Genomic DNA, 22819 nt, shown 5'->3' on the forward strand with positions numbered 1-22819 from the left:
TGTCCAACTTTGGTTTAGGGCATGATCTCACAGGTTTGTGGGTTCAAACCCCACATCCAGCTCTGCACTGATGGCTAAGAGCCTGCTTGGGATTCTTTCTCTTCCTCTCTCTTTCTTGTTCCTCTCCTGTTCACATGTACTCTTTTTCAAAAAAATAAAATAAACTTTAAAAAAAAAAAAAAGCAGCTCCCCTTATCCTGGCACCAGAAGCGCTTGTTGTGGCCTCCTACGCTGATAAAAAGAAGCCTGTACACACTGAGGTGCCCTAGCGCGCCATAAACGTGAAGTCTTCCCCATCGTGGCTTTAGTAACCTGAGTGGCTTCCAGAACTTACACATATACTACCTTCAAGTACATAACTGGGTTTGTGACTCATCTGACTCCCATAGGTGTTCATTGCCTCCATGGAAGGGACAGTAGTTGAAGGGCAGGCTAGTGTAGAATTTGTCAAACCTCTACCAGGATGCTGTGGAGGTGTTCAGAGTCAGCGAACACACATTTCTCTTTTCTGATGAAAATATAGGTCAGAACACGTTAAGAAATTACTCTGCAAAAATGATCAGTTCCCAGCTAATGGTGCATTTATTTCAATACAAGAATTTGAATCCTCCTTAAGGGTTTGTGTTAATGGTTACTTAAGGGTCAATTAAATATGAAGCAGGATACATTAGACTCCAGGGACTGTGCCCTGAAACCGGGGAACCCAGAGGAGAGACTGCAGATTACTGGAGATAGGCCCCCCGAATAGCTGTTTTTGAACCCACAGAGAACATGCTCCCTGGCTTCCGGAGTAACGGGTGTCGCGTGGCACCATGTGTCTTGTGAGTTTTACTTCTTCCATGTGTTCTCGCCCCGGGCCTACCTCTCCAGAACCTTTTGGTTGGGAAGACACTGCTTCCAATTTCACAGGGAACGGGGCCACTGTTGCGAGCTCTGCCTCGGTCGCTACACCCGGGTCTGTCATGCTGCACCCTTTCATCTCACAATGATCGGATGCCAAAGCAACACCAGACGGTACCCAAGGCCTTTAATAGGAACAAAACGAAGGAAATGCTTTCCCACTTGCCCACCCTGGGACCAGTGGTCGGGGACGATGGCCAGACACGGTCCATGGGCACACCGGGCGGCCGCCACTCCTCAGCTCCTAGCGCGGGAAGTTCTTGGGGTAGAGCTGGAAGAGCTTGCCTTCCTGCGTGGGTTCAAAGCCGTACTTGTCCAGCTGCTCCGGGTCGAAAGTGCCGTCCCTGAAGTCCTTCTCGATAGCAGGTGCCACTGCCTCCTGGAACAGCTGTTCCGCCGTCAGCGGCTCGTCCGTGCCCGCCGGGACGCGGTAGTTCACGTAGGGCTTGAGCTTGAAGCCGGCCAGCTCGGGCACCACCAGCTCCGGGACCATTTCCTTGACCTGCACGAACTTCCCGTCGCGGACGTGGACGCCGGTGCCCTTGGCACCGCGGCTCTTATGGAAGGTGCGTGGGCCCCGCTTGCTGGTCCACCTACTCATGCGGTCGGCGCCCCGCACCACGATGCGGGCCGCCCCGCTGAGGAGGCCCATGCTGGATCCCGCAGGACGCGAGCGCTCTCCGAGTCAGCCCACACGCAAGGGGTCGTGGTCAGAAGAACTCTTGCGGGCCTCCGCCGCACCGCACTCCGCTTCCGGCGACCGTGGCGACTTCCGGCAGTCCGGGCGGCTTCCGGCGCCATCCGGCCTCTGCACCTCAGCAAGAGCAGCTCCGATTGGCTGCGCTGTGTCCAATGCGCAGCCTCCGCCTTGTGAGTGGGCGGAACCTCCGGGCCGCGGCCAATGCGCGTGGAGGTCCGGCGTGCGCGGCGCGGCGGCCCGACGGTGGGGGTAGTGACGGGAGCGCGGGCGTCGGGAGCGCGCGGGCCCGGTGAGTCGCCGCCGAGCGCCCCGAGGTGGCGATGCCTTGGGTCTGGCCCCGTGAGGAAGGATAGCCTTTAGCTTCCCCACCCCGTGCCGGGACGCACACCGCTCCACAAGCCCGCCCGGCCCAGCGCTGCGCGGTGAGCCGCCTGTGGGAGGCGGATGCCATGTCCTCTCGGTCCTTTGGACGCTAACCACCGTTCCCAGCCTCGACTCCAGTCAACCCTGAGCCCCCAACCCTGAGACCCGACCCTGATGCCTGTCAACCCAAGACGTCCAATTACGACACCCCTCAACCCAGAGCCCCCCAACCCCAGCCCTTGTCGACCCGAGCGCCCTAATCTTGACGCCCCCTTCACCCCGAAACCCGTCAACCCCGAGGTTTCCCAACCCAATGACCCTCTAAAATGACACCCCAACCTGGATGGTTACTAACCCGGATGCCTCCTAACCTGCTGTTTCCCAACCCTACCGCCCGCTTGCATCCCATCCCTCTGGCTGTGTGCTGTACCCCATGGAGAAGCAATGGCTTCCACTTTGCCTCCCTAGCACGTTCTGGGGGCAGTGAGCTCTACCCCACCTCAAACATGTAGGGCGGGGTGCTGCGGGGAGACTGCCTGGGCAAGGCACTAGCAGACCACAGAGTTGGGGTCAAGGGTGCTGCTGGCCTTTCAGGACACTGATCTGAGAAGGAAGGGTTTTCCATGTGGTGACAGAGGATACAGGAATTTGACCCAGGAGCAAGTGCACTATGACCTTGCATCTGCCTGCTGCATTCTGATTTCTCTGGGTGGAATTTTGGGAAGAGTTTCTTCTCTTGCTGCTGTTTTTCTAAGGGGCCTGGGAGCCATAAGGTGAAGGCTCCAGACCTGACTCCTCACCACTAGACAAGGGCAAGGTGAGCCAGGTTCTCAAGTTCATCATCCCCTGGACCCAAGGCACCCACCTTGAAGCCAACCACACCAAGATAGGAAATCCCCTGACACAGGCCACTAGGTCATGTCGTAGTCGGTAGTCGGCTGCCGGGCCTGGCCTCACACACCCCTCTCCCACCCCCCAGCCACAGCCTCATCCCTGAGGCCCTGGGAGCTCCTGGCTGCACTAGGCCTTGGTTGAGCTGGCCACACCTTCACTTGACCGGCTGGGAGAGGAGTAGGACGTGGCTGTGGTCCCAGGTTCCTGGGCAGCCATCGGAGAGCTGTTCACAGACAGGGAAGTGGCTCTGGTGTTTCTCTTTTTGGAGAGCACAGCTTTCCACCAGGGTTTTCCTTTCAGTGAAAACACAATTTAAGGAGAAGAGGAACCCAGGAGAAAAGGCTGAAAGCAGTGCTTTCCCCATGAGCATGAGTTGAGGGAACATTTCCCCTAGTGTGAAGCAGTCCTTCTTTTCACCTTGACTGTTTTTTTCATTTTTAGCCATGAAGCAAGAGGAAGATGCCGGCCCAGAGGTATGGAACTAGGTGGTTTCGGGGAGGAATCAGAGCCTCAAAATTCTTAGTTAGGGGCGTTTCTGGGCCTTTTAGCATTTGCTCTGTGGGCAGCTCCCTGAAGTGGGCTAAAAAGGGGTGCTTCCCCTTAGGACTTCTTTTTGTTAGAAAACATTTTTTTAACATTTATTTTTGAGAGAGATAGACCGCGCATGTGTGGGGAGGAGGGGCAGAGAGAAAGAGGGAGACACAGAAACTGAAGCAGGCTCTGGGCTCTGAGCTGTCAGCACAGAGCCCGACACTGGGCTAAAACCCATGAACCATGAGATCGTGACTTGAGCCGAAGTTGGATGCTTAACCGACTGAGCCCCCCACGCGTTCCAGACTCCTGCTTGTTTTGATGGGAGTCTTTTCCTCAGCGGAACATCTGTAGCTACATCACAAAGCTTTCTTTGTTCCTGAGACAGAAAAGTAGATGCATTAAAATAACCCTGAGAAGCTTGAGATGCTCAACTATACTAGCTTGTAGAACTAGATAGTGGGACACCTGTGGGACCCTTTCCGTGGGTAACCCTGGTTGTCCTCAAAGCAGTGGTTGCGCTCTAAGGGACACACTTAAGTGAAGGGTGTGGGCTTGGGTGCTGTCACGTTGAGAGCCAAGCACAGTCGGGGCCAGGAGAGGCTGGATGCCTCAGCTCTGAAGCAAAAAGCTCCCACAGCTTCCATTTGCCTTCTGAACCAAGATTGAAGACCTGCTTTTCTGGACCACTTATTTATATTGTCTTGAGGCGACCAACATTCTGCTTTTGAGACTGTTTTCTTTTTTTTTTTTTTTATTTTGTTTTGTTTTGTTTTGTTTGAGAGACAGAGAGAGACAGTGCGAGCAGGGGAGGGTCAGAGAGAGAGGGAGATACAGAATCTGAAGCAGGCTCCAGGTGCTGAGCTAGCTGTCAGCACAGAGCCCGATGTGGGGCTTGAACCCACGAACCGTGAGATCATGACCTGAGCTGAAGCCGGACGCTTAACTGACTGAGCCACCCAGGCGCCCCTTGAGACTGTTTCCTGAATGCCCTTTCATTTCACTTGGTTTTCTGTTGTCCACACTGTGTCTGATGCTGGCTCTCTCCTCTAGTCCTTAGTACTTGGGTAGAAACTAGAGAGGATTAACAGGGGCTCCCTGCCCTCTCCTGTTCCCGGCCCCTTGGGAGGAGGTATGTGGACACCAGGAGGAATGCACAATGGCTGCTTATTTTGCTGGTTTCCCTAATGCTTGTTTTCATCTTCATCTTTTTTGGGGAATCAGCCAGTATCCTCCGGGTAGGTGGCCCCAGCTGTATGCCCACTCACCATCCTGTGCTCACTTTTCTCTTCTTCCTCCCTCCCTTGGGTCTGGACTTCAGAAGCCCCCAAAATCTCCTTCCTGGGAGGTGATAGGGAGCAGGCACATAACCTTTCTCTGCTATGAGCAGGCCTTTGGTGTTCTCAGAATCCAGATGACTCCTCGGGGTTTCTCAACATTGCTGTGGTGCAGGCATCCACGTGCCCTGTGGCTGGCAGCACACAGTCTTGTGAAGTGCAACCCCTAGTGGCCAGCTGGGATTGTGCCTGAGTCCAGCTCCAGCAGGTCCAGGGTTCTCTGGAGGATGGATGGGTTGGCAAAAAGGAGAGAGAGAGCCTCAGGTTTCTTTCTGATCACCAGGCAGGCATCTCTGCTCTGTTGTTTTGGTGTCTTTATTTATAGGTCAAGCGATAACATGACATTAGAAAATAGAATTTTTTACAGTGGCTAATTCTTTGTGATAAGATGCTTTGATCAGCGAAAGTGGACTGAAACAGTTTTTACAGACGTATTTTTGTAGAACCTCCCCTTCCATTCTTCATGTCAGTCCTCCAGAACAAGAAAGTAACAAACTTATCTTATTTTGGATGGGTTGGTTATTTGCCAATATTTATGACTTTGGCTTTAATTAACAAGTTACAACCAAGTAATGCTAAAATTAAAACATAGGTTAAATTGTATATAGATAGGCTAGGAGTTACTTTATTTGACTTATGAACCACAAGAGAAAGAATGCTTGTTAAGTTGCCTGAGAAAGCTCTATCTCTCATGCAAGCACAATGGGGACCTGTGTGCATAGGCCTTGCACCTGGGTTTCTAGTTTCTTATCCATCCTCGTAACTGAAGTCAGTACAAGGGAGGGTATTTGTAGAATGTGGACCTTGGGAAGGGACTATGTTCTGTCATTATTTATACTCCAAATTAGGCTCCTTTTCTCCAGGCCAGACTTAAATGCAACTCTTGTGTTTTTAACCCCTTTATAGTCTATGTTTCGAATCTATAGGGGCCTATTGGAAGTCTTTCAACGAACATCTACAGTGCTTTGATCTAAAATCTCCTTTCTCATGAGGTATCTGTGTGGGGAATATCGGTCTGATTTGGAACATTGTGAGGCCTAATCAATAACAGTGGTCCCATTCCCAATATGAGCCCAATATGGTAGAAGAAAATACCAGTTTTGCGTCTCACGACAGGAGCTGCCATTTCCTTGCTGTGACTGTGTCATCCGGCGAGGCTGACGCAGCTCCCAGCGGGCTTGCATCTGAGGAACTGGAAAGCTGAAGATTGGGGATTCGACACAGCATGGCTGCTGGCCCTGCCCAGCCATCCCGGGGTGGCCTCGGAAGATGGGCTTCTCTCGATGCGCTCCTGAGCAGGCGTGCTCAGAGGACCTCAGCAGCTCAGAAGATCGCTTCTCCCGGGGCTGCCGACTGCCCCCCTAGCCAGCAGCTCTGTTCTTGCGTCCCTGGGAAGCCAGGGCTGTGCCTGTGTTGGCCTTTGGTAACCACAGTGTTCCCCTCCAGGCTGGCTTCTGTCTGGGTCCTGTCCTGCAGTCCTGGGGGCTGCAGTTGACGGAGCAGCACTCACAGTCCACCATGGTAACCACCCTGCGTGCTTCCTGGTGACGGGTGGGCCCTGGGGCTTGTGGGCTGGCTTCACTCCTGGCTGCTCCTGGCCCCTTCGTCCCAGCCCGTTGCTGGGGCGGGGAGGGGCTCTGCGGCAGCCTTGCTGACGGGTGCTCTTTCTGTCTGTCTGTGACCTGACTCAGCTTGCGGGGATTGTAATTGGAGCCCTCCTGGCCCTCGCCCTTGTTGGCATCATCATCTTTTTTGTGTACCGGAGGGTTACCCGATTCCGTGAGTATCTTGCCTCAGATATCCAGCTCTCCAGGGAAGGAATGAGGGCTTGGGAGGTGTGGGAAGGTTTCGGTGATCTGCCCCCTGTTTGGAGCTCCTGGGAGCAGCCCTCAAACCTTTGGGAGCTTTTGTTGGGAATCGCTGGCCTGTCCCAGCTGAGGCTGTGCTTGCACACCAGACCCACGGAATTTAAGTATGTTCCCAGCTTTCTTGGCTCACGTTTCTGAGCGTGACTTTAAAGCGAGACTTTAGTACAAAGAGCTGTAAGTCCTGCTCCCTGTGAGCCCACCTGTGCCAGGCTGGGCCCCAGATGCCGGGTGCCTTTCCCCCTGCCGAACACCATAGCGGGGACAGGATGGGCTCCGTGTGCACACCCTATGGGCTGCTTGGCAGAGCCTTCCTGCCTGCCTGGGTTCCAGACGTGGCTCAGGAGGCCCCTTTCTTCCCCTTGCAGGACAAGTACAGCCCACTCCTCAGTACAGATTCCGAAAGAGAGACAAAGTGATGTTTTACGGCAGGAAGATCATGAGGAAGGTAACCTGTGCCGCAGGCCCGGTGCCTACAGGCCGCAGTGCAGCGGGGTCCCCAGCAGCCCACGGCCGCGCTCACACTGCAGCGCGGAGGCCTCCCTACCCTCAGAGATTGTTGGCCGGTGTAGAGACGGAGGCCTTGTCGGCACTTTGAGTGTGCATTTATCTCAGCTAGAAAAGAGGACAGAGGCTCTTTCAGGAACATTCTGCGGAGGCGGGGGGTGGACAAAGGGTTCTGGCTCTGGTACTGAAATTGGGGTTCCTGCCAAAATTTTGAAGCTGGGAGGCCTCACATCTTGGCCTGGTGCAGCCCTGCCTGGTCACCCTCAGGGGAGCAGGAGGGACTCCACGCTGCCCAGAGGTTAACTGTACTTGAAATATATGCTCAAAATAATTGCTTGTGTTTTAAAATAGCTCCAGTTGATTCGTGTTTCTTGTAGCAAACTCGAAATAACACACAAGAAGGTGTATGAGTCCGTAGGTGGACCGCTTCTGGCCATGACACAGAGGCCCGCTGGTGCTGCTGGCAGGCCGTGGTGCTGGCCCAGAGCTTGAGCGCTGCCACAGCCTGCTCTGGCCCGGTGGAGTGATCTGGAGCAGGTCTTGAAGGAGCCTGCTTCAAGTGTCTGGTCAGGTGGCACTGGTCCCACAGAGGACTGTGCAGTGGCCAGACCTGGGCTGAGAAGGACAGGAGTGGGCCAGTGGTGCTGGGTCACCTGGGGGGAAGTCATTACCACACACACCCACAGCTGACGCCACGGGGCAGAGACAGCTCAGGGAACAGAGGGGCGGTGGCTACCCAAGGGGGCTTGCCAACGTGCAGGAAGCTGGCACTCTGCACTCCTTACCACCATGGGGCAGTTGAGTTGGCCTGGACGGTGGGGAAGGGGCAGAGAGCTTTCCTGCCGCATAGTCCTGCAGTGGCTCAGGCCCTAGGTGGGGAGGCAGGCAGGACGGGTAGGGCCAGATTTTAGAAGCTGTCGGAAGGGGCTGCTGTGCCAGCGTGACCGAGGGGAGGCTGGGCGTCAGCTTTGCAGGCGGAGGGGACAAAGGCCTGAGGACCCGGCACTCTGAGGACCCTGGCTGTGTGGTGGTACAGCCAGGTAGCACTTCATTGTCAGCAGCACCAGGGATGGTTCCCTGAATCCGGGGCAGGTGGGGCAGATGGGACAGGCAGGGAAAGACCTTGGGAGCTGTTGTTACTCCTGAGGGCTGCGGTTGACCCCTGAAGCTGAGGCTGGGTCCAGTAGGTCAAAGGGTCAGGATTTGGTCTTTTCTTTTACCCTGCAGGTGACCACGCTGCCCCACACTCTTGTGGGGAGCACCGCCGCCCCCAGGCAGCGGGCAAGGAAGAGGACCAAGGTGCTGTCTTTGGCCAAGAGGTACCAGGAATGTCCTTCAGGCCACACGTGCCCCAGCTGGCCTCCCTGGCAGCAGTGGTGAACCTGCTGGCCGTCACTGCTGCCCATGGCTTCCCTGCCTCTGGGTTTGCAGCGCTCCCGCCATCTGCTTCGAGCTGCTTCGGGCTTCTGTTCCGGATACGTGTATCTCTGCTTTGTAGGATTTTGCGTTTCAAGAAGGAATACCCAACCCTGCAGCCAAAGGAGCCACCACCCTCCCTGCTGGAGGCGGACCTCACGGAGTTTGACGTGAAGAATTCTCACCTGCCATCCGAAGTTTTGTACATGCTGAAGAACGTGCGGTAAGACAGGCCGGGGGAAGGAGGCCGCAGGAGCCCGGGGCCGTGCGCCCTGGGACTGCCGAGCCTGCCCTTCCCTGGGGCTGTCAGCGCGGCCTGTCACCGTGCTTTCCTGTCGTGTTTGTTTGGTAGTCAGCATTTCTGTCTTGGTGAGGAAACCCAGAGCAGCTGTGGGAAATGTCTGGCTGGATCAAAGCTGCAAGTCTGGGCTCCCTTCCATCTCTGCCCAGAAACCCGGTTCCTCTTTCCAGCGGCGCTTCACCGTCCTGGGAGGGGCATCCCTTCCACCTGCTTTTGCTTATGCCTCTGGTTCAGATTCACAGTCATGGCTCGAGAGTTCTTCGAGCCGACGGGAAGAGAGATTGTGGGAATTCTTCTATCCTGGCAGTGGCTCCAGGTGGCTGGGGCTGCACAGTCTGCCCCGCTGTGAACTCTGGCTCTGTGGGTCTGACCGGCAGGGACCGTGGCAGCGGCTGCATTTCCGTCAGCCTCTTTGAAAAGCAGTCCTTCCTTCTCTCCTTCCCACAAGGTGTCCCACATGTGCTACGGTTCTTACAGGGTCCTGGGCCACTTTGAGAAGCCGCTGTTCCTGGAACTTTGCAAACACATGGTCTTTGTACAGCTGCTCGAAGGGGAACACGTCTTCCAGCCGGGAGAACCAGATACCAGCATCTATGTGGTGCAGGACGGGCGCCTGGAAGTCTGTGTCCAGGATGCGGTAAGAGGCCTGTGATGTGTGTGGATGGCCTGAGGGAGTGCAGAACACGGTGGAGGGTGTGGGTCTGTAGTGTATTTTGTTTGTTTGTTTTGATTGTTTTTTAAGTCACTTCTACACCCAGTGTGGGGCTTGAACTCCCAACCCTGAAATAAGAGTCACATGTTCTACCGACTGAGCCAGCCAGGCGCTTATGTTGTGTTTTTACTTAGAGGTCTGCCGTTGGGAAACATTTTTTAAGTTTTCTATTGAAAAGTTATTATAACATTTTAAGTTTCAGTTCTTTGGAGAAAATGGCACACTTTGGTCCCGGTGTTGGCACATAGCTGCCCTTCTGTGTTGGTATGTCACCTTCACTCATGCATGTTGGGGTGCCCATAGGTTAGTTGGCTCAGTGGCATTCGGTGGTTGTCTGCATTTTACCTGTTCTGAGCCTTTTGAGGAGTCCCTCCAGACCCCGACAGCACCCTCAGCAGCTGGGCATTGACCTGCCACCGTCAGCTGTACCCCTGCCTTATGTTCACATTTCAGATTGTACATGATTTTAACTCGTAATTCAGCTGGAAACTCAATACTTGCCTCCTGCCTCTGTTACGTTACACCCTTGCGTCAGGTGTGCAGGGGGCAGCCTCCAGGCCAGCCCAGCCTGGGGAAGTCTTGCTCCCCAGCAGGGTGTACCCTCTGATTTGCTCAGTGGGGTGACCCAGGCTCCCGACTGCTCGCTATTGTTGCCACACACGCTCAGTGAGCCCCAGTCTGCACAGAGTGGCCCCTGACCTCAGGGCCCTGGGGGTGGGCTGTGACTCAGCATGGGTGCCACATGTTCTTCGGGTTTCTCGACATGGTGTTGTCCGGCAAAACTGCTGTGTGTGTGGCTTCATCCCACACTGGACTTTACGGTACGATGAGAAAGGAAACGGTGTTTGTCCAGTTTCCTCCCATCTGGGCCATCCAGGGCTGTCATCTCCCAGCTGGCGGGCCTTTCCTGAAAGGGAGATTTTGGGCCAGAAGGAAGGGTCCTTGGAGGGTGACCAGGGCCAAGTTTGAACAAGTTCAAAAAGGATTTTCATGGGTGAAGCGGAGAAGAAGTTCCTGTATTAAATAACCACCTGCTTTTCTTTCTCTTTTAATCAGTAGAAAAGCACATTAAGGTGCCGTTTTTATTTATGCCAGTAACAACTGACTTTGGTCCTTAGAGCCTTCTGTTTACGCCAGCACGCCCACTTCGGTTTTTTTGAAATTCAATCTAAATCGTCTGAGTGAGAACGATCCCTGGGTTCTCAGGTCGACCTGCCTGATTGCTTGTAACTCATCGTCATTTTTTATGTCCTCTGCTTTGGAGCTGATTCCACCTCTAATTCCTGAAGACCAGCTTGAGCACAGCCTACGCCCTGGGACAGAAGACAGTGGAGGCTGGGTTGCTCAGCCATCAGTGGATGACTCTGCTCTGCTTTCTGAGTGCAGGATGGTACCGAGGTGGCGGTCAAAGAGGTTCTGGCTGGAGACAGCGTCCATAGTCTCCTCAGCATCCTGGATGTCATCACCGTGAGTCCCCTGGGTTCACCCAGAGTCATCTGGACAGCGTGTCCCTCAGGGCCGTGGCCATTCTCCCCAGTGGCAAGGGGCTGGCCTAGGAGGAGAGGGACCCCCAGTAGGCCAAGGATGTGTGTGGGAGAAACTGTAATTGTATGCTTAAGAAGAGCTGGGCATTTGCTCACAGGTTGTGGCTGTCTCTTAAATGATTATTTTTCAGACTGGGTGATATATGCGTGTGGTCTAAGATGCAAAAGGCACAAACATTATGAGAGAAAGGCTTCCTCTCACCCCTTAGGTCCCAAGGCCCCTTCCTGGGAGGGCCCTCCGTGGATCTTCTGTTCTCATGGGTGTCTCACGATTGTTCCCAATCTCCTACTGTTGATTGTTGCCGTAAATGGTTTTGTGTGCACACCACTCCGTATATTTGAAAACCAATCTGCAAGACAAATCCCTGGCAGAGACTTCCCCAGTGTGAGGGGGCACCCCCCAAGTACCCGAGCCAAGTACCCGAGTCATAGTCCTGCAGGAGGGCACCTGTGCCCTCGCCCCACCTGCTAGGGAGCCATCTCATGTTTGGTCTTTGCCAGTCCAGTTGCTTAAAAGGTAACATCTCATGTTATCTTGGGACTTTTCAACTTTTTATCATGGAACACTTCAAACGTATTTGAAAATAGAATTGTAAAATCAATTGTGTATGCATCACCAGCTTCAAAAAGTCTCAGGTCAACACGACTATTCCCATCTCATTAACTAGATTTTAATATTTAATTTTCTTTTTCTTGTGAGTAAAGTCTCCATACAATGAAGCAAATCTTAAGTGTATGCTACTTGAGTTTAGATAATACACAGACCTGTGTAGCTCAAAAGGTACATTTAATTGTCACCTTACCTTCGAAGTTATACTCTCTGCTTTCACTTTTAGCTATACATGAAGCAGCTTATACCTCAGTTTCCCCAGACACCGCACAGAGGGGCCTCCAGGGCCGTTCAGCAGACCTCAGCAAGGAGGCACCCCTGTGGGCCAGGAGCCTGTGGACTTGTGTGACACTCACGTGGTGGGCAGGGCCCTTGGTGGGTGTCCTCTGATCCAGCTCTGAGTTCTTGTTCACAAGGGAGGTGACAAACTCCAGAGACTTTGAGGGTATCCACTGTGTTCCCCTGTCTCCATTAGGCTGGCACAGACATGTTTTGGCTGTGGCGGGGCTTGGGGTGGAGGTATGGATAGGACTCTGGCATCTTGCTCTGCCCCCAGGACCTGGTTTGTCTTCATGAGATGCTTGGCCAGGGCTGAGATGGACACTATCTCTGAGCAAGACAGACCCACTTTGAAAGGCCAACTGGGGGCGGCCTCTGCCTGGAGCCTTGTGCTGGGAGAGGGTACCCAGGTGTGCAGGACGGGCCCCCTGTGGCTCTGTGAGGCTCTGACTGGCGTGCTGGAATCTGTAAGGTGCGCTGTGCGCCTGAGAAGGCTAGGAGATGTAGACAGGCTGCCCGTCTACGTGGCGATAAATTAGGGAGTTATGCAGCTCTGTCCCCTCCCTCCATATTGGTGAGGTTACCAAGAACAGCTGTGGTGGGGCGCCTGGGGGGCTCAGTCAGTTGAGCGTCCGGCTTCGGCTCAGGTCATGATCTCACAGTTTGTGGGTTCGAGCTCTGCATCCGGCTCTGTGCTGACAGCTCAGAGCCTGGAGCCTGCTTCTGACTCTGTGTGTCCCTCTCTCTCTGCCCCTCCCCTGCTCATGATCTGTCTATCTCTGTCTCTCAAAAATAAATAAATGTTAAAAAAAATTAAAAACAAAAACCAAAAACACCAAAGAATAGCCGCGGTGAAGGCCCTTCTTGGTATTTCTTGTCTTCAGCGACTCCTGGTCTCACCGTGACTTTGGGCTTGAATGCCATTTCTCACAGCCAGGAGCCAGCTGTTGTGAACAGGGCCTCCCCAGCCTGTTATGTCCCTGCCCTTCTCCAGGGGCGGCCTCTTCTGGGCTAGGCGCCCATCTCCCTTCAGTGGGGTGGGGGAAGAAAGTGGGGGTGATATTTGAGAGAAAATAATTCTGTACTGTGATTAATTGATCATCTGGAAGGACGTAATTTTTGCCTAATCAAACATTCGTGTTCGTCATTAAAAAAAATTAATTTTGGGGCACCTGGGTGGCTCAGTCGTTTGAGCATCCAATTCTTGATTTAGGCTCAGGTCATGATTTCACAGTTCATGGGTTCGAGCCCCATGTCGTTCGAGCAGCCAAGAGACTGTAATTGTCTCTCCTTCCTTCTGCTTCTTGTGAATGTGCTCTTTCTTCTCTCTCTCTCTCTCTCTCTCTCTCTCTCTCAGAAGTAAATGAATAAACATTAAAAAAAATTAATTTTATGCAAGTAACATGGGCAAATTCTAAAAACAGTTTTGGTGTTTTATGAAGCAGTTTTCTGTTCCACTGCCCTCTCCCCAGAAAATCCACTTCCAGCTCTTCTAGGCTTTTCTATGCAACCTACTTCTCTTGCTTTTTTGTAATTCTTCTGTCTTAGACTTGTTTGGACTTCCTGTCCTGGAAATGTTGGCAAGCCTTCCTGTTTACTCTGCTGACCTCCCCCTCCTGCTACCCCAGCAAAGCCACATTCACATAGTATCATTTGCCTGGGCAAGGTTCCTTTCTCGTTTTCCTGGAGTTAGCAGTTGCGTTGATGTTTGGGTTGTTTAGTTTTTTTGCATATGTCCTGGCCTGGCACCCTACACCAGTGCTTGAGAGTTGGGGAGAAGCCCTGTGCCCCACACTTTTTGTCCACCCTGACCTCCCTGGGCTGAGCTCCTCATGTGGGTCCTTTCCTTCCCCCTGTGTAGGGTCCTCACCCCTGCTCTCCTGGTCAGCTTGCTTGTTCTGGTGGAGCCGTTCCTATCTGCTTCCTAAGAAAGGTGTGTGGGAGAAAGAGTTCTGGAACTTTACAAATCCAGAATTGTTTTTATTCTGTGCTACCTTTACCTTTCTGTTATACCTTCTATATTCCTTCTATTTCATTTTCCAGAGCTTCCACTGAATTTATAATTTCCGTTGCAGTGTTTTTTATTTTGTAATTTTTAAATGAAATGGAATTTAATTTTTTTTTAATTCCAGTAGTTATCCCACAGTGTTCTATTAACTTCAGGAGTAGAACTCCACAATCCTGTACATCACTCAGCACCCATCAAGACAAGTGCCCTCCTTAATCCCCACCACCAGTTTCACCCATTCCCACCCCCACCTCCCCTCTGGTAGCCACCAGTGTATTCTCTGTAGTTAAGAATCTGTTCCTTGGCTTGTTTGTCTATCTCTCTGTCTCTCTCTCTCCTTTGCTCATTTTTCCACCTGAAATTCCATATATGAGTGAAATCATATGGTATGTGCCTTTTTCTGACTGATTTATTTCACTTAGCATAATACTCTCTAGGTCCATCCATGTCAATGCAAAGGGCAAGATTTCATTCTTTTCTTTATGGCTAATACTGCATTCTACGTATGTAGGTACATGTACTTATTCTATCTTTATTCATTCATCTATGGACACTTCTCTATCCTGGCTATTGTAAATAACACTATAATAAACATGGGGTGCACGTTTATATATGTAATATACACATAATACTATATATATATATATATATCTCTTTTTACATATATTTTTAAATTAGTGTTTTTGTATTTTTTAAGTAAATACCTAGTAGTGGAATTAGTGGATCATGTGGTAATTCTATTTTTACTTTTCTCCACACCCTCACCAACTCTTGTTGTTTCTTGTGTTGTTTTTAGCCACCATGTTTTTTATTTTAAGAACTCTTTTCCCCCTCTCTAAATTTTTTTAATCGCAGCGTATTATTTTCTCACGGATGAGGTAAGATGAACTTTTCTTTTGCTCCCTGTGTCCTCCCTCCCTCCTCTGGGTCTCTCTTCTCAGTTTATTTTGGTTTCGGTCTTTTCCAGCAGCGCACTGTGTGGGGGTTTCATCCGCATTGAGCTGCCCACGCAGCCAGTATGGCTGAGCCCCACGCGTGGGACCAGCGTGGCCAGTCATGGACAGAGCACTGCGGGAGCCCCACACACAGGAGAGACCGACCTGTTCGGACGGAGCGGCAGTCGGCACACTGAGGGCCGGGGCGCGCTGTGGCTGCTCAGCTCTGCTGTCCTGTGTTCCACTTAGTCATTTCCCGAACAGGCAGCAGGTGGGATTGGTCCTGGGCTGTCGTTTGCCCATTCTGGCAGATTAGTGCTACCAGTCAGGGCTGGGTTCATTGGGCTGATGGGGAAACATAAAGGACATCTGACTTGCTGGGAATGTTTTATGCCTTCATTTGAGGGCTGGATATGTATATGAGTTAATTATAAAAAGAAAAGCTGCATGCACTGCTTGGAGGCTGTCTGTGAGCCCCATGTGTGCGCAGGGCTCGTGCCCTGGGGCTCTCTGCAGGAAGGCTGGCAGGGGGACCGCAGGCTTTTTCTCTAAGGCTGAGTCTCAGAGAGGAATGTGTCAGTACCCCACCATGGCAGAGTTAGCTTGGGGTCGGGGAAGGAGCCCGGGGTTGCCCCATCCAGGTGGACACTGTCCTCCTGCCTGGCTGTCAGACGGCGCTGGGCCGTTGGCTGTGCTTAAGCTCTTGGTGCTCTGGCCTGTCTGCCTCGGGCCCTCCTGTGAGGGTGGGTTTCGCTGTCTTGGCTTCATACCCCTAAAGAGAATGGCTCAGCTTTCATCGGACGGCTCCGTGAGCTGCCACTCTGTCAGCTACTTCTTACCAGCTTCCAGAGTGCTGGTGATGTATCTGCTGCCCTCCAGCTTTCGTCCTGATCCTTAGAGGGTTATATCTTTTTAGCAGAGCAGAGATAAGTAGGCATGCTATGAAGGTGCACATTTACCTTCAAACTATCATTAAAAAAATGTTTATTTATTTATTTGAGAGAGAGGGAGAGCAGGGGAGGGGCAGAGAGAGAGAGGGAGACAGAGAATCCCAAGCAGGCTCTGTGCTCTCAGCACAGACACTGAAGGGGGGAATCGAACTCAAATACAAACCGTGAGATCATGACCTGACCCAGAGTCAGACACTCACCCGATTGAGCCACCCAGCCGCCTCAAACTACCAATTTTAGAGGGAAATCGCCTTTATTATTTTTTTTCCAATTGAAGTAAGAATTCTTTTGATACCTAGGCAATTATAATCCTATTACTTTTTCCCCATTTTGCTGAGAAGTAATTGGCATACGTTACTGTGCGAGCGTCAGGTGCATGACGTCTCGGTTTACATCTGCTGTGAAGTGAGCACCACGACAGGTCAGGTTAACACGCGTCCTCGCACACAGAGACGCGTGAGTGAGGCGTGGTGGGCTCTCAGGACCCGGCGCGCCGCACCCCCTCCCCCTCCCCGTCCCCGTGCTTACTAGCGCGGCAGTGTGACCGCAGGTCTGTGCCTCTGACCGCCTCGCTCCAGTGCCCCCTGCTCCTATTAATTTAATTTTTGCAAATGTTACAGAACATTGCAGATACACAGAAATGCACAGCCTAGTTAGTGCTCAGCTGAGTTAGCTATCACCGAGTCACACAGCCATCACCCGCTGGCGAGCGGTGAACCCAGCACTGTTGCATCGCCCACCCACCCTTCAGTGTCCTTTCCTTTCCTCAGAGGTGGCTGCTTCCCCGTGTGTCCTATGGGCTCTGCGGCGCGGGGCTTGCAGCCTGACCTGTGCACAGCTCTTCTGCTGTGTGGTCTGTGAGGGTTTGGGTGGCGGCCACGCGCATGGCTGTGTTCGCTTCGGTCATCTCCACCACTGGCATGTGGCTTGTCTGTACTTGTGTTTGTCCTGCCACCGCTGGTGAGAATGTCTGGAAACGCAGGCAAGTGTGAGGATCCTTGGAGGTCTGTGCGCGGGCCTTGTGCAAGCCCGTGCTAGTCTAGCCTCTCTCTGTGGCTTATACAGTTTCTTCATTTTAGGTAAGGTCGAGGGTGTTGTTTTTCTAAGTAAAAATTTGGAAAGAGGTAGTCCATGAGCCATTTTTAGCAACAGTGGCTAAATTGTTACTCCCTTCCCCCGCCCCCCCGCCCCGGACACATGTACATGCATTTCTCTGAGTCTTGGACTACGGCGACAGTTGCCATCTGGTGGAGTTTGTGGGGTTGGCCCTTGGTTGGCTCTCCCGACATCTCCAAGCTGCCTGACTTGTCCCGCTTGTGAGCGGGACAGTGGCTGAGGCCACATCTGAGATACACCCTGTGTCCCTTGTGAGCCACGGAAGGGGCACCCACTCTCCAGAGAGCAGCCGAGTGGTGCAGAAGCAATGAGGTAGGAGGCTGGAACCTTGGGCCTCATGATGGAGCAGGGAGCATGGGGCCAGCCTGGACTTTCTGTCCTTTAACACCTGGCAGACACTGCTCTGTGCTCATGTTTCCTTTATTTATTTTTTTAATATTTATTTATTTGTGAGAGAGACAGAGGGTGAACGCAGGAGGAGCAAAGAGGGAGGGAAACACAGAATCCGAAGAAGGCTCCAGGCTGAGTTGTCAGCACAGAGCCCGAGATGGGGTTCAGATTCGCAAACCGTGAGATCGTGACCTGAGCTGCAGTCCGGTGTTTAACCAGCTGGGCCTCCCAGGCGCCCTCTGTGCTCGTTTCCTGTGGTGTAGTTATGGGTCTCCCGGGGGACGGTTTTCTTTCTGTAAAGGATGTAAACTGGCAGAAATGATTACAAGGGAGAAATCGGAGTCCCAGAGCTCACTTAGAATATCTTGAGAACCACATGCTCAGAGTTCCCAGCGCACAGGACTTGGTCAGGAGGTGGGGAGTACCCTGTTCCCCCATCGTGGGCAGACTTCCTGGTGCGGCCAGCCCCAGCTGGAGTCTGCCAGGCCCACCCTGCTAAAACAGACCTTCCTAACGGGAGGACTTACAAGGGCTGAGGGCCCCCCACCCCCCGGAACCAGACAAGTTCCTGCCATTCAGCCCTGGCGGTGCAGATGTGGTGTGCGTGTGAGCCACTGAAGCTCATCCATGGTGGGGCGGCGGGGGCAGGGGTGGGGAGGGTGAGGTGGTGCAGCCGCTGTGGAAATAGCAAGGTAGTTTATTTTTTTATTTTTTATTTTTTTTACTTTTGAGAGATAGAGACAGCACGATCAGGGGAGGGTCAGAGAGAGAGGGAGATACAGAATCGGAAGCAGGCTCCAGGTTCTGAGCTAGCTGTCAGCACAGAGCCTGATGTGGGGCTCGAACCCACAAACTGTGAGATCATGACCTGAGCCGAAGCCAGACGCTTAACCAACTGAGCGACCCAGGCGCCCCTCAAGGTAGTTTCTTGAAAGTTAAAGATGCATAGACTGTATGGCCCAGAAGTTCCATTCCTGGATATTTAGCAAGAGAAAACTGTGTTCGTACAAAATCCTGTGTGTGAACATTTGTAACAGCTTATTTAGAATTGCCCCAAACTGGAAACAGGCCCAGTGCCCTTCAGCTGCCGCGTGGTCAAGGCGCTGTGAAGAGTCTGTAAAACGGCCCTGTTCTCAGCCATGAGGAGCGCCGCTGCTGGTGTGTGAGCGGCACGGTGCGCCTCGAGCTGCCATGTCCTGACCAGAGCCAGAGCTGTGTGGTTCCATTTATGGGACCTTTTGACAAAGGCAAAACCGTCAGGACAGAGAACAGCCCAGTGGTTGTCCGGAAACAGCAGTGGGAGGACAGGCTGGTGCCCGCAGAGGGGGATGTCCTGGCCGGAAACGTGGGGGGTTGGTGCTGAGCCCGCTGGCTGTCTGGCTCCGGCGCAGGGCGAGGCTCCTCGGGGCCCCAGTGGGTGTCCCGTGTGGGACCACGTGCTGGCGTCTTGCCCCTCCCCTGGAGACAGGGTGCTGGGAGTGGCCTGACCCTGCTGTCCTTGCAGGGCCACACTGCTCCATACAAAACTGTGTCCGCCCGTGCCGCCGTCCCTTCCACTGTCCTCCGGCTCCCCGCGGTGGCTTTTCAAGGAATTTTTGAGAAGTATCCCGAAACCCTGGTGAGGGTGGTGCAGGTGGGTCACTTTTGCAAGCCCCCTTTCTGGCCCAGGGGCCACCGCACACCCATGAAGGCACATCCCGAGTGGGTTTAGGAAGGACTAAGGTAGCTTTTTGCAAGTTTTGTATTACATATTTTACAAAGAAGTTAATATTCATGACCTCAAAGAGGTCCCCAGAACTCCCACCAGCCCCCAAGAGGGTTCTTTTATCATTAAACCTGTTTTGAAGTAACCTTAAAGACTTACCAAAAACTTGCAAACATAATGCAGAGAGTCCTTATGTCCCTAGTGCCACCATCTTAGGTGCCGGTGGGGGGTTGTCAGAACCACAGTTTTGTGCCTGGGAAGGCGGTGAGGGGCGCAGTGTCTCCCGAGGCGCTGGGCCCGGCTCAGCTGGCTGTCTCCTCACAGATCATCATGGTGCGGCTGCAGAGGGTCACCTTTCTGGCTCTGCACAACTACCTGGGCCTGACCACAGAGCTCTTCAACCCCGTAAGTGCGGCCACGGGCCCCCGTCCCTGCGGCCGGGACCCTGGGCTCTGAGAGGTGCTCCTGGCGCTGTAAGCGAACGCTGGTAGATGAGTCGGGGGCTTGATTTCTCCCGAGAGCTCCTGCTGAGAACCCTTCCCATCCGTGGGTCTTAGGGGATGGGGCTCCTCTGCCACCCCTTCCAGGACAGCTTGCAGGTTGGCCTGAATGTGGCCTCTTCGGTCACCTTGCTCCGTGAGCTCATCTCCCCTTGCCTGTTGCTCACCTGGTGCACGTGGCTGAGCTGCCTGGCTGCCCCGTGGAGGCGGTCACCTCCTGTCCCCTGGGGTCCCTCCCGCCATGGGGTTGAGCTGATGGCTGTGAGAAGGGTCAGCTCACTCCACCTGGAGCTGCTGTGGGCAATAGATGAGGCCCTCCCGGGCCCTGGTTGTGGGGGACCTGGGTGCTGTCCCCTGATTACTGGGATCCTTGCTACCCTTGGACATTCTCCCTAGTTTTGATGGGCATTAGATTTTATCATCTTCCTTTACTGGTATTTTAGGGCATATCTTTTTCTTTTTTTTTTTAAGATTTTTTAAAAATGTTTATTTGAGAGAAAGAGCACACACACGCTTGAGCGGGAGAGAGAGGGGTGGGGGGTGGACCAAGGATCTGAAGTAGGCTCTGCACTGAGAGCAGAGAACCCGATGTGGGGGCTCAAACTCATGAACCTCGAGACCATGACCTGAACTAAAGTTGGGTGCTCAACCCACTGAGTCACCCAGCTGGCCCAACCTTTTGTTTCCTACATTACTTTACTTTTTTTTTAAGAAAAAATTTTTTTAATATAAATTTTTTGAGAGAGAGCACAAGCAGGAGATGGACAGAGAGAGAGGGAGACACAGTCTGAAGCAGGCTCCAGACTCTGAGCTATCAACACAGCATGGGGCTCGAACTCACAAACTGAGATCATGACCTGAGCTGAAATCAAGAGTCAGACGTTTAACTGACAGCCACCCAGGCACCCTGATGTTACTCTGTCTTAATGAAGAACATTAAGGTTTCTGACGGTGTGGACCGCCATTTAAACTTGATTGCGTTGCCCGGATAGAGCAGGCTGCACCTTTGTTGCCCTGAGCACGCAGCTAGTCTCTCCACTGGTCACCACCCCCTCATCCCCCCAAGTGTGGCTGCAGAGAGTACTAGCCCGGGGTGCCGCAGGAGCACCTGCTTCTTTCTCGTGCCCCAGGAGAGCCAGGCCATCCCCCTGGTGTCTGTGGCCAGTGTGGCTGCTGCCAAGGCCAAGAGGCAGGTGTGCTGCGGCTCTGAGGATCGTCTTGAGAGGCCCCTCCGGCCCCAGGAGTCCTGCGACCCAGGTACGGCCCCTGCCTGTAGCCTGAGCCGGGTCTCCTTCCCTCCCATCACCGCTGTCTCCGTGGGAGGACGTGGCTCCAGAGGACAGCCATTCGGGGGGCAGATTCTGAGCTTCATGTTGCTCTGAGCCCTTGAGAGAGGCCTACATCAGGGGCAAGAGACTGCCCGTTGAGGCTTCTTGGATAAGGGTCACCTCCTGAGTGACTGTACAACGTGCAGCCACACTAACAGATGTGGGACAGGTCACCAGCCTATGTATAAACAAGTGGCTAATGGACAAGTAAAACCACGCTGCGCTGCGCAGGGTCCTCCCTGGAAGGTTGCTTTGTGTAAACTTACGTGAGGGTCCGGTGGGGCTCTGGAGCATGCCAGGCTCATACCAGTGTGCTCAGAGGGCCACCTGGACTAAAACAGTCCCTGGGAAGGCCCATGCAGGGGCGGGTGGTGAGGGTGTGGTCTGAGGCCCTGGAGGCGTGAGGTTTGTGCACGCTGTGGGGTCAGGGGCTCTGCTTCCCACCCATCTCTTCCCGGCAGATGGAGGGGGAAGCCGCACAGCGGCCCCGGGGCCTCTGCTGAAGAGAAGCCAGTCCGTCCCGCTGCCTTCTGTTCATGAGGAGATCCTGGATGAGCTTGGGAAGGCCCAGGCGGGTGACCAGCCCCCTTTTGCTCCATCAGGTAAGGCACTGGGTACCCTAACCTTGGAGCTGTGCTTTCTCAGCCACTCTTTGCCCCTCTCCGGGGCACCTCTGTGTGGACAGGCTCCCGACACATCCAGTGGTCAGGCCAGGGATTCTCTTGCCCAGGCCGCAGCCTCCACAAACTAGCTCACTCCTTGTCACTTTCTAATTTTGCTCTATGGTCATTAGAAAGTTTGTTTCTATTTGTGTTTTGTGAGTTGCCGGCAGGTCTCCTCGTCTGGTGTACTTGAGAGCTGTTTGGGTCCCTCTTCAGGAGCTGTCTGCTTGTATTCTCTGCTCATTTCCTGCAGGGTTTCCGGAGTCTGCCTTGTTGATTTGCATTAATTCTGTTTATGCTCTGGGTAGAGACCCTTCACCGTTTGTGATTATTCAGATGTCTTTGGCCTTGTGTGTCTGCTGCTGGCAGGCCGCACCGTCTTCTGGGAAGCCTCCTGCCATAGCACCGTCCTGTCTTCTTCACCTTGACCCCCCGGGGCTGCAGTGGGTCCTGCTGTGGCTGCACCTGCATCCCCCTGACGACTCTTGGGCTCCAGCACCTCCCATTTCCATTGGAAGTGGGCTGCATTGTCTTGTCCATTTTCCTCTTAGGTTGTCATTCATCTAATTATTGATTAATAGGACTTCTTTAGGTACTTTCTGTTAGATACAGGTATTGAAAGTATTTTCTGGTTTTTTCACCCTCCTAATGGTGTCCTTTGATGAATAGAAGTTTCTAAATTTAAAAGAGTCCAATTGATCAGTTGTTTTCTTTTGTGATTGTTATTTTGTGTCCTATTTAGGAAATCTGCCTGTAGGATTTTTAACACTGTACCACTCACATTTATCCCTCTAGGGTTCTTTCATCTATAAAGTGAGTAGAGGTCACAATACACTTTTTTCTAGCTATTCAGCTGACCTGCTATTTTTTTTTTTGTATTTCTGAGTTTTATTTTTTTCATAATATTTTATTGTCAAATTGTTTTCCATATAACACCCAGTGCTCTTCCCCTTAAGTGCTCTCCACCATCACCACCACCTCTTTTCCCCCCTCCCCTTCCCCTTCAACCCTCAGTTCATTCTCAGTATTCGATAGTCTCTCAAGTTTTGCATGCCTCTCTCTCCCCAACTCTCTCTCCCTCCTCCGTTCCCCCTGGTTCTCCATTAGGTCTCTCCTGTTTTCCTGCTAGACCTATGAGTGCAAACATACGGTTTCTGTCCTTCTCTGCCTGGCTTACTTCACTCAGCATGACACCCTCAAGGTCCATCCACTTTCCTACGAAGGGCCATATGTCATTCCCTCTCATTGCCATGTAGTACTCCATCG

The 22819-nt window shown here is 52.9% G+C and overlaps 2 protein-coding genes across 7 annotated transcripts in view; one reads left to right on the plus strand and one right to left on the minus strand.

The window, feature by feature from the left end:
- Window positions 1-559: 559 nt before the first annotated feature.
- MRPL41 (mitochondrial ribosomal protein L41) lies at window positions 560-1692 on the minus strand. The gene has a single exon (XM_029920317.1). The coding sequence runs from the start codon at window positions 1550-1552 to the stop codon at window positions 1145-1147; it is 408 nt and encodes a 135-aa protein (XP_029776177.1). The 5' UTR covers window positions 1553-1692; the 3' UTR covers window positions 560-1144.
- A 138-nt stretch (window positions 1693-1830) lies between these two features.
- Window positions 1831-22819, plus strand: part of PNPLA7 (patatin like phospholipase domain containing 7) — a 64409-nt gene continuing 43420 nt past the window's right edge. For 4 of the 6 annotated variants that reach the window (XR_003901801.1, XM_029919826.1, XM_029919829.1 and 1 more), the window contains exons 1-13: window positions 1831-1889; window positions 3299-3330; window positions 6172-6246; window positions 6417-6504; window positions 6959-7038; window positions 8325-8416; window positions 8596-8736; window positions 9292-9451; window positions 10913-10993; window positions 18863-18991; window positions 19388-19468; window positions 20694-20820; window positions 21353-21493. Coding sequence is in view for 5 of the 6 variants with exons in the window: in XM_029919826.1 (XP_029775686.1) it covers window positions 3301-3330; window positions 6172-6246; window positions 6417-6504; window positions 6959-7038; window positions 8325-8416; window positions 8596-8736; window positions 9292-9451; window positions 10913-10993; window positions 18863-18991; window positions 19388-19468; window positions 20694-20820; window positions 21353-21493 (1225 nt within the window). In the remaining variant the exon portion in view is untranslated. Of the gene's footprint in view, window positions 1890-2560; window positions 2781-3298; window positions 3331-6171; window positions 6247-6416; window positions 6505-6958; window positions 7039-8324; window positions 8417-8595; window positions 8737-9291; window positions 9452-10912; window positions 10994-18862; window positions 18992-19387; window positions 19469-20693; window positions 20821-21352; window positions 21494-22819 lie in introns of those variants that run through there. The other 2 variants (XM_029919827.1, XM_029919830.1) reach the window with 2 other exon arrangements.

This window comes from Suricata suricatta, chromosome 13 (assembly GCF_006229205.1).
Source record: "Suricata suricatta isolate VVHF042 chromosome 13, meerkat_22Aug2017_6uvM2_HiC, whole genome shotgun sequence".
Lineage (NCBI taxonomy): Eukaryota > Metazoa > Chordata > Mammalia > Carnivora > Herpestidae > Suricata > Suricata suricatta.